Consider the following 11,489-nt stretch of genomic DNA (forward strand, 5'->3'; position numbering starts at 1 on the left):
CACATGAGTTTAGCCCATTCTTTACATTCCCTTGTGTCAACTATAGCTGGGTGTGAGGACACACGCCACCACTAAGAAGGCTTAGGTGGGAGTAGGTTAAGTTTAAGACCGATAAGGGCTATACATCAAGAGCCTCCCACCCTATCCCACCCTCCAAAGTCAACAATAATAGTAAAGCCAACAACTTATAATTTATAATAACAACAGGAGTCTATAAAGTATTTGGTTGGAATAAATTTATTTCATCTGTCTGTAAACAAGGTGTTTAATAGTTATGGCATTTTTTTAAATGCATATTAAATCAGATGAGTTAGACTGTATCCCAGATGTAACAAAGTGCAGGGAAAGAAATGGACAAATCAGCAACAAGATTTGTTTTTAAATCTGTACATTATCCACAATGCCCAAACAATAGAAGCAAATACTAGAATGTCCCTAAAGTAGTGCCATTCGAAAGAAAATCCATCTCACAGTAGCAACAGTTCATTTTAACAATAGTATGGCACGGAATACATATGGAAAAAATACATCACAAGACAGCCAAGTCCACAATAATGCAACTTCATATAAAAACCTAAGCTGCAAATAAAAATTGGTCCTATGAAAAATAAACTGGACACACTCCAGATGGTTATGTTGGGATACCTAATATCCATAATGGCAGCCTTTTACAATTTTACTCAAGAGTAGAGCTGGTGTGCAAAGAAAAGACAAGAAGTCTGAGCTACTGCAATGACAGAATGGCCCTGGGAATTTGATCGTTATGGTTACCATAGTAAGGTCATGGGAGGAAGTGCCTTTGCTCTTGACAATTGCACTCTTCATATCCTAAAGACACTACAAATTGTCTGTCTCAAGTGCAATCATAGTATTAAAAGCAAATCACCGCAGCTCTCAATAGCTCATCAACAAAGGAGGTATTAATTAGGTTAAATAAACCAGGCACTATACAAAAGAGAAGGGAAGCAAACCAAATACCTCATGTTCGAAAGGAGGGGACGAGAAAAGAGTGAAGTAAAGATGCATGCACTTTTTCCTCCCAACCATGCGCTACAAAAGGAAGACTAAATGAGCCAAGTAAATGCTCAAAGTGCTGAAAAGACATTGATCAAATTAGAGATTGTACAACCGGCACCTTGCTTATTATTAACTTATTTTAGTAATCAGTATCCCATTAATTGCTAAGACAAAGTGATGCCCAACTTGGCATGCTCCCTTCCCCTAATTTCAAGATATCATGCAAATCATTATTGTGCTGCAATTATGATGCCAGATAAAGGTTGGTTACACACAGTGGTTAACATACAAATGACCTTTGGGAATCATAACATTAGAAAATAGATAAAGAAAAACTAGCTACCATCTACAATCTGGTAGCACTGTGACCATAATTGGGGTGGTGATGAAGACAGTTGGTAGGTAGATGGGAGAGGCTGCTTACACATCAGACCTCCTCAGGTATAAAGCGAGTTCATACGCTTTCTTGTTAAGTGTGCCTCCGTGGACACCTTCCTTTCCCATGACTATAACCAATGCTGGAGTACACAAGGAAACAAAACAAAAGTGAACACAATTATTTAAGGGGAAGGGGCAGAAAGAAAGACACCTTTCCCCACCAACAGAGGGATACAAAGGAGACACAGGTTCATATCCCATCACCCTGCATTGCTAATAAAATTTCCAGAATTAAGACTTAAGCTTACAGCTAGGAAAATTTAAGAGCAATTTTCCCCTAATACTTAACAGTCTGCCTAGCAGCTAGAACCCAGAGTCTCTCAAGTATTTTGCCATTGAGTATGCCTTCTTATTCAATCCGCCTCCATGGACCCCTTCTTTTCCCATTACAAAGACCAAGACTGAAAGAAAAAGGAGAAAAGTGTTTCAAAAGAAGTGTTAATCAAGAAAATCACATAAGTTTAAGCAGACAGAACCCCAATTAATAAGTTAACATTAAGTTAGTTTTCCATCAACTGTCAAGCACTGAAATCCATTAGGTCTCCAGAATGGAGCATTCAGGCTAGGGATATACTAAAATCAGCACATTTTAGATGCACTTGGGAACCCTCACCATGCAACAGCCAAGATTCCATTAGGGGATCTTTATGAGAACTAGGAGAAAAGTGATCCTTTACCTTGCATCCTAGGGAAAAATATCCCAGTTGCTATCATAGTATTTGTCTCCCAAAATACACTTTAAAAACTTCGATATTTTCCATTTACAAATTCTCCCCAAATCTAACATGTGCGATAAGTGCAAGATGTTGTCTTAAGAGTATGACTATAAATATGAGTAAACATGTCTCTTGCTTCCAGAGGAAAAGGAAAACCAGATTTTAAACAGAAATTCCACTGCTAGTCAGAAAATGCTCATTAGTGGTATTTGTCTTATATAGATGGTTCCCTTTGCTAGTTATTTTCCAGTATAAGAATCATAAAGCTTGTTTACTATTTCTAGCACCTAATTCTGTAATGTACATCAGAGGTCTATCCTCAGATATATGTACAAGTGCGTGTCAAGTCTTGTTCTCACTGCCACTAGATGTCAGCAGTGTTCTATGGAATACAAATGTCATCTGGCTTTATATGTGGTGTTGATGCTTTTTTAAAAAAATGCATATAGTTGGTTTTTTGATATGCAGGTCTATATACTGTGTGTGTCTGGTGTCTTTGGAGGCCAGAAGAGGGCATCAGAACCCCTGAGACAGTAGTTATAGACAGTTGTGAGCTGCTGTGTGGGTGCAGGGAATAGAACCCCAGCCTACAGAAGACAGGTCATTGCTATTAACCACTGAGCCATCTCTTCAGCCCTTCAGCTGATACATTAAAACAAAACAAATCAAAAGCAACAAAAAACAACAACATATGCATCTTCTATACCTGGAAGCAGCTAAAACTTAAGATTTGTCTGGTTTAAAGTCATCTTGTTTTACAGAAACCCATAAGCAAATCACACCTGAATCAGATGCCCACAGCGAGGTGGTAAAACCACAGCATTAAATTATAACTCACTGTAGGCTCATGTATCTGTAGAGCTGTTCTATGTGCCAACTTTGCCAAATGAGGCAGTTATACAAGTTAATACATTTAAATGCATTTATGTGTCAGTGAGATGTCAGAGTAAACTTCAATTTCAAAAGTTCCTTATACCAGGCTGAAACCAGAAATTTTATATCGAGTCTGGGGTTGGTACCATAGTTTGTGGACCAAATATGTGAACTACATGTAGTTTCCTACTTTTCAAATTGAAATCTTTGGAAGAACCTCAGTAAATGGACAAAGTAGTCTAAAACCCTCATTTAACTATTTCTCTTTTCTTCAGAAATGTTCCTGGCAAAAGAATGAACCAATGTGATTTTTTTTTTGATGGTGAGCAGTAAATTGATTTCAAATCTAAGCAAACATGAAAGGAAACATCCACAAGTAAAGACTCATTAGAGACAAAATAATCAGGGGACTTGAACAGTTTAGCCACCACACAGACCACAGGATTATGACACACTGGACTGTTTAAGAAGCAACTTTTCATGTTGAAGTTTACTAAAGCCGAAGCTGAAGAGCTGACATTGATCATTTAGAGTAAGTCAGGGTAGAAGAAGTGAGCCTGAGTGTGCGACAACTGTCCAGTAGACAGACAGAAAGCAGTACCTCCCTTCAGTGCTCAGCAGTTCCCCAAAACCACCTTCACAGACATCATGAACCGATTCTTAATTTATACCATTAAAGAAACTCAAGTTGTAATATGGCATGCAACTAGGTACAGACACGCGCGCGCGCACGCACACACACACACACACACACACACACACACACACACACACAAATAAATATAGCTTGCTTACCTCTACCAGCTCTGCCAACAGCAACATTGTATGTTGGCTCCCCACCTTGACTCTTTGTCCGGATATCCATCGTGCAGTCACCATCAACGTATAGACTATCTCTGATCACTGAACACTTCTTTGCACCAAGAGTCAAACCGTTGGTAAAGAAACCTTCCCGGTCTTTTCCTACAATCATATCTATTTCTACTGGCTGGCCACCCAAAACAAAGAAAAAAAAATGCAGTTAATTCCTTTCAGAGTTTGATACAACAAACTGTGTTGATGTAAAAATCAAGTTAGCATTTTCTGTTATTGCCTATTCCTACATGATTACACGCTTTACACATTAATTAGTTTGCTTTTGCAATTAACAGTGAGGCCTGCTAACTAAAAGCTAGCGTATACCAACCATACAAAGAGTCTCCCTAAATAGTTGGCAGTTGACACTAGGTACAAACTGAAAACGAGTTATTTATAAACTATATCAAGTCAGGTGGTGATTAAGGTGCTTATGTAATTGTAAAGATTCAGCTATAAGCTCTTCCAACAGCTTGCCTTTCATATTCAGCCACATTAGTCATGTTGCAACAAATTTAAAGTTGGGTAAAAGTCTCCCCAGATAAACCTGCTCACTTCTCTCCTTGGAGCGGCTTGAAGTACCCCTGGCAGTATGAAGCTCAATCATCAGACTGCCGGACATTTCCAAATTCGTATTTCCCTCCTATTTTTCTAAACACTAGTCTTTTCTCTCCAGCTTGCCTTGCCCTTTCATTCAGTCATCAGCTTTCTTTCTGGACAAGTGCAGGGTGGATTCTGTCTACAGCACCACTGCCATGGGCGATAGGAAAATTATAGAGAAAATGGAGGGGCACTGGTGAAGTGAGGTAGCCACCAGCACCGGAAAAGAGAAAAACGTGCATTCTAACATTCCATGAATAAGAAGGAAGGCGTCGCCCCCATCAGAACTGCAGAGTCATAGCAGGCCCCAGCCTTTTCCAAGCACACTCCCGCAATCTTCTTAGCCAGACAGCGGGAACTCACACACAAAGACAAGACTGCAGAAAAAAAAGTTGATCACCAAATGTCAATTCGCTATAGGAATTGTAGTCTCCCACACTGGGACAGGGGGTCCTAAATCACTCCTATCAAGGACCGGATCTCCACTACCGTGTTAAACCATGTTAAGTAGTAAAATGCTGAGTACCTGTGATATGAGACTTGAATTTTACTGTGTGATGGGGAGGGAGTGGGAGTGTGGGGCTAAGAAATGAAGGGAATGGTCTTGTACTTGGTACTGGTGTCAACATTTTAAGGAGCCTGCGTAGAAATGGGCATAACAATAAGCAGTGCTGGAGGCTGAGTGACGAATATTCCCCAAATGTATGGCAACCGAGTCAAAAGCCATCAAGGCACATGAATATGAGGCAACGTGAAGCATAAATCGGTATTAGTTCTTTTACTACCCTCACTGAAGAGGGAGTGACTTGGAGAAGTGTCACCCCCTCCTGCGACTTCCCAGATAGATTTTTTTTTTTCTTTTAATCACCCTAAAACCATCCTCTTTTTAGAGCTATGTTGCGTAACTGGGGATAACGGTATATCGATGAATCTCTATAGGTGGAGAAGAGAAATCAATGGCAGTTCGCCATCTTGGAGGAAAAAAAAAAACTATCGAGCCACAGATGAAGTAGATTCACGATTCCACCTACGTGGTCCGCGTACCCTTCTCGCCAGCCCAGGAGGCCTGGGCACCGGCAAGCCTACGCAAAGTCACTCCATTAATTCCCGGGACCTGGCCACCGCCGCCTCCCACAGCCCGCGCGCACCGCCGAGCCAGGGCCAGCCGGCCGCCCAGGGCCCCCGCCCACACCCGGGGACCCGCACTGCAGCCCACGGGGCTCCCCGAACGCCCCGAGGCCTCTCGGGGAGACATCCCCTCCTCCACCCGGGCCGGGGCGCCGCCGGGGCTAAGAGTCCGGCCGCCCCGCCCCCGCGCGGCCTCGGGCAGCATCCCCCAGTCTCAGCGGCCCACATCCAGGGCCCCTGGCTCATCCCCCTTCCTTGGCGGGCGGCACCCCTTCCTCAAGCCCCGACCGCATCCCCCTTCCTTCCTCGCGGGCGGCGTCCCTTCCTCCTCAGAGGCCCGCCGCACACCTGCCGGCTCGGCGCCCCCGGGCCTCACCGTGATGCTCTGGAAGACGCCCCCGGCCGTGGCTGCCCAGACGTATTTGGCGTCGCAGTAGCCGACAATGGCGGCCTCCTGGCAGCAGCCATCGCACATCAGGTTATCCACGTAGCTCTGCCAACCGGCCATCTTCGAGCCCTTCGCACTGCAGCGGGGACGGCAAGGAGCAGAGGCGCAGCGGCGGCGGCGGCGGCGGCGGCGGCGGAGGCGGGGCGGGGGCGGGGAGGAGGCGGCTCTGCGCAGGCACCGACCGCCCCTCTCCGGGGAACTGCGGCGGGCGGGGACAGGACCCGCAGCGGGGCGCGCCGGGGCGGCCGCGGCCGCGGGGCTCAGGAGCCGGCGGCGGAGCGACGCGGGCAGCGGGGCTTGGCGGCGGCTGACTCTCAACTGCGGCTCCCTCCGTTCTCCGCCGCGGCCAGCGGGACGTGAGCGCGCGTGCGTGCGATCCTTCCGCAGCGCGGCGGCCGGCGAGGGTCCCGGGAAAGGCGGGGGGGAGCCGAGGCGGGGGCGCGGAGGGATACCGCCGGGGACAATCACGGGTGACACGTGCGGGAGGCGAGCTGGCCCACGGCTGGGGCTTGCTGGGGCGCGGCACGCTGGCACCCCAGGCCCGGCGAAGCAGCTCGAGGGGGTGCCGCTGGAGCTCCGCATGCGGGCCACGATGCGCCCTCCTCCCGCGCTGGCTCTGGACGCGGTATTGACAGCCTCGGTGTCGGGTGGCAGGGTTGCCCTGGTGACGGATGCGGAGGGTTTACTCTTTGTGGTGGGAGCAGCCAGTGCGGGTTGCCCACGCTTGGGCAGGAATCTCTGAGAAGATCTCGGCCAGCTGCACCAGCACGCTCCTGAAATCAGAGCCCCGGCAGGGGAGCGCGCTCCGTGCTCTTTGTTGCCTCCTTTGGGTACCCGGAGCCTGGGGTTCTATGGAACCTTTGCCCAGAACCCAGTGCTGCTTGGGGCTTGATCGTCCAGAAATTCTACATGAAACAGACCTGAGCGCACTTGGTAACTGGGAAAGTTGCTGTGCGTTGCAGATATCGCTGAAAATAGCGAGTAAACGAGATTTTAGAGCAGTGGTTCTCAATCTTTCAGATGCTGTGACCCTTTAATACAGTTCTTCATGTTGTGGTGACCCTCAACCATAAAACTGTTTTCCTTTCTACTTCATAACTGTTTGCTACTGTTATGAATCGTAATGTGTATGTTCGGGGTCACGACCCACAAGTTGAGAACCACTGTTCTAGACAGTGAAAGCATTTCAGAATCTAAATCTGAGAAAGACTTGTGTTTAACAGGGTGGAAGATAGTTAAGAGTCTCTGAACTTTGTCCTACAAAGTTCATTAACTTTAGGTGCTGGGTCTGTACCCAGAATCAGATGTTCCCCAACAATGACCAGCTTAGAGAAAAACCTAATCTACCTGTTAAGGGAAAGAAAGCTCCTATACCTTGCATGCTGTTGTCAATTTTAAAGTTGTGAAGTACACTACAATTTTATAATGACATTGCCAAACTTTTATCTTTTTTTTTTTACTTTTAAAGATAAAAGTAATGTCTCAGTATTCTGTTGCTACAAAGGGACACCATGACCACAGCGACTCATAAAAGAAAGCTTGTGATTGGGACTTGCTTCCATTTTCAGAGATTTAGTCTATTATCATCCTGGCAGGATCATGGTGGCAAGGAGGCAGATATGGTGCTGGAGAAGGAACTGAGCCATCTACATCTGGATCCAAATGCAGCAGGGACAGAGGACCACTGGTCCTGGCTTGGGTTTTTTGAAGCCTCAAAGCCCACCCCCCAGTGACACAGTAAGACCACACCTCCTAATCCTTCTCAAGTAGTGTCACTCCCAGATGACTAGCCATTCAAATATATGAACCTATGGGGGTCATTCTTATTCAAACCACAGCAAGTGGAACTAGGACTGGAAATGAGAGCAGAACAAACTGTAAATGAGCAGCTGTCAGGTTGAGACTATTTCCTCCTGCCAGGAAGATAGGGAATCCTGTTCCTTATAAAGAAATCCTTCTACTTCTGCAACGTGTCCCCACCTGATTTAGTTGCCCATTGCTCCTTCCTATTTATCATTCTGCCTTTTTGTAGTCTCAACCATTTTAGTTCTTATTTCTTAACTTTTATTATCACCTTAAAAATTAGAAATGGGTGAGGGCATAGGAAAATGGTTCAGTGGCACGCACGCAAAATACCCATACACATAAAATAATGTTTAAAAAAATTAAAGATGGGATGGGGTGTGGTGTGGTGCCACATGTCTAATTCCACCACAGGCAGACTCAGGAGGAACTCTTAAATTTGAGGCCATGTCTACACAATGCGTTACAGGCTAATCAGGGCTACATAGTGAGACCTGTCAAGTTAATGGTAGCTACAGTTTGCCAATAACATGGATATGCTTACTTTGTGAAAATTCATAAAAAGTGATAATGTTTAGTGTTTGTCTTCTTTATTTGTGTGTTATAATCCAGGAAATTTAAACATTTAATAAGACAGTTGAAAAGATGATAACTTACAGAAATATGGAAACTATGTTTTATTCATTACTCTGGTGCGGAGCAGGGGGGTGACGTGGCCAGCAGAGGTAATGATCCCCCAGAGGCAAGAAAGCAGTTCTATTCAAATGACTAAGTAACAAGTATTGAGTCAAACGTGGAGACTCTGACCCTGAGTAGTTTAAGCATATTTAATTAAGCACAGCACAATTTAGTGAAAATTTTCCATGATAACTAACTCAATTCTGTGTGAACAATAAAGCTTAATACAATACTACATGAAAACTCTTTGTAAAGTACAAGTGACATCTTTCATATAAATGGTTTATATAGATCGACAAGCTCATGATAAGACTCTGGGAGGATCTGGTGTGTTCTTGGTCATACAGGTAATGCAAAGCTCACCACGCTTTCAACCATGTTCACTCCCAGGCTTCTAGGCAGAAAACAGGTTATATATACATCCCTCCCTTTGAAGGGACAGCCCTGTGTGCTTAAGATTCGTGGTTCCGCTAGTGTTCATCTGTGAGCATAAGGACCTTCCACTCTCTGGCATTTTTTAAGATTTTATTTCTGGACTTCCATTATTTCATTTACATTCTCTTGTTGTTGACTCTAAAAATTGAAAGGATTAGAAGGACTGAATATTTTGGAAATCCTAATCTACAGATTCTAAAAATGTATGTTGCAAAAAAAAAAAAACCATAAAATTTAATTGCAACTCAGTTTTTTTGTCACTTATTTTTGCCTAAAATCAAGTGTAAAAAAAAAAAAAAAAAAAACAAAAAAAAACCTCAGAGTTTAGAGCCTGTCAGGTTCTCATATTTTCCAAACTGTAACAATGCATTTTAATTACTGTTTTACTTTTTCAACATGGTATTATTTTCCTAAGAATGCCTACAGTAAATTTTAAATAGCTATGGAAATTATGTTCTGTTAGCTGCAGTTGAAACTGTAGCTTGTCTACTAAGAGTCCATTTATGGCTGTGTTTTTAATACTGTGAGGAAGTTGTCTTCTGCTTATTTTCCTTAGTGCCAACTTCCGTAGCATGTTGCCAATAAGATGTATACAGCCTTCTGGTCCTAGGTCAGCTATTGATTGTAACACATTGCAACAAGTATCAGTTGAGGTATAATATTGGGGCTTAGGAACAACAGTGTAGGTCAGGCGAGCCCTCCTCTCCTTCAGAGCATCAGTGTCTGGGAAGAAGTCTGTAGCGTTGTGGCTTTGCCGCTGATGCAGACACTCGGAAGAGTGTGTGGCTAACAGCTAGTCACATGTTCAGATTTGAAGTGGTTAGCTATGTGCATTCTTTCCCATCCTCCCATGTGGAACAACTTTAATGGAGAAGTCACCATACTAAATAATGTAAACTATGTAAGTTGCTATTTAAGATATATACAGCTTGATAAATACTTGATTAAAAACTAAAGTCATAGATTCTCATTACCCAATTACAAAAATTAGAATTAATCTAAGTCATCTAAAATCGTCACCCCCATTTTTCATTTTAGGAGAAGGATATTAATTATAAAAGTAATATAGTAATCAGGAAAAATTTCAATTAGCTTTTATCAGTGTCTTCTTTACCTCCTATTGTCTACTTTGTCTTAAGATCTATTTTACAATTATTAAGATAGCTATCTCAGCTTTTTCTATTAGCTTTTACCTTATTTTTTTTGAAATTTAAAGTTGTTTTTATTTTAAATTAAATGAAAATGAATACACAACATGCCCAAGTTGATGAGGCACAATGAAAGCGGTTCTAAGGGGCAAGCTCATAGCCCTAAGTGCCTCATCAAGATATCAGAGATCTCATATTAGTAACTCCATGACACAACTGAAAGCTTTAGAAGTCTAAGAAATAGCACCCAAAAAAGTTGATGGCAAGGCATAACCAAACTCAGATCTGAGGTCAACAAAATAGAAACAGAAGTAGTCAATAAAATAGTTGTTTCTTTGAGAAAATCAGCAAGATTTACAAACCATTAGCCAAACTTCCCAAAGGACAAAGAGAAGGTTCAAATTAATAAAATTAGAGATGAAAAGAAGGCTATTATAATAGATACTGAAGAAACCCAGAGAATCATAAGGACACATTTCAAAAAAACTGTACTCTACCAAAGTGGAAACCTAAAAGTAATGGATGAATTTCTTGATATATATGATCTACCAAAGGTAAATTATAATCAAATAAGCAATTTAAATAGACTCATAACCCCTAGTAAAATGGAAGCATAGCTTTTACCTTATATATCTTTTCTCTGCTTCAACACCTCTCTGTTTCATTGGTTTTTGTTTTGTTCTGTTTTGTTTTGTTTTGATACAGCGGCTCATGTAGCTCAGACTGGCCTCAGACTTGATATTTAGCCAACTTCACAATGACTCCAAACTCCTAATCCTATTTTCCTCCTCCCAAGTAAAAGTATTAGAAGAACTATATATTTTGGACATCAAATCTCAAAAAATCTGACATGTGTCTTGCAAATAACAAAAACAAAATATGTCTCATTTAGCTTGTTTTTAACCTTTCTCCATGTTTATATTCTGGATATAAATTTTATATAATGTTTTGTGAAATTTTGTTATTTTATGCAATATAACACTATATCCATTAGTTGGCAAGCTTATTCCATTTATATTCATTGTAATCACTGACATATATTTGAACGTATGGGAACAAATCTATTGTTGCTAGAGTTTTCTTGCCTTGCCCACAGTCAGGACAACTCTTTGTAACCTGCCAGTCCCACAGCCGCTCAGACCCAAACAAGTAAACAAAGAGACTTATATTGCTTACAAACTCTATGGCCGTGGCAGGCTTCTTGCTAACTGTTCTTATATCTTAGATTAATCCATTTCCATAAAGCTATACCTTGCCACGTGGCTGGTGGCTTACCGGTATCTTCACATGCTTCTTGTCATGGTGGCGGCTGGCAGTGTCTCTCTGCCTTAGCCTTCCGCTTCCCAGAAT

General features: G+C 42.8%; 1 protein-coding gene across 2 annotated transcripts; it reads right to left on the minus strand.

Annotated features, from left to right (window-relative positions):
* Window positions 1-219: 219 nt before the first annotated feature.
* Pfn2 (profilin 2) lies at window positions 220-6,326 on the minus strand. Of its 2 annotated transcripts, none has more exons than XM_028882160.2 (3): window positions 6,004-6,326; window positions 3,840-4,032; window positions 220-1,535 (listed from the first exon to the last, which is right to left on the minus strand). In XM_028882160.2, exons 1-3 carry the CDS (start codon window positions 6,133-6,135, stop codon window positions 1,438-1,440), a joined length of 423 nt encoding a protein of 140 aa, XP_028737993.1. In that variant the 5' UTR covers window positions 6,136-6,326; the 3' UTR covers window positions 220-1,437. The 2 variants fall into 2 exon arrangements, with proteins under 2 accessions (XP_028737993.1, XP_028737992.1); XM_028882159.2 differs by having other exon boundaries at window positions 220-1,856; window positions 6,004-6,288.
* Window positions 6,327-11,489: the final 5,163 nt, after the last annotated feature.

Source organism: Peromyscus leucopus, chromosome 6, assembly GCF_004664715.2.
Source record: "Peromyscus leucopus breed LL Stock chromosome 6, UCI_PerLeu_2.1, whole genome shotgun sequence".
Taxonomy (NCBI): domain Eukaryota; kingdom Metazoa; phylum Chordata; class Mammalia; order Rodentia; family Cricetidae; genus Peromyscus; species Peromyscus leucopus.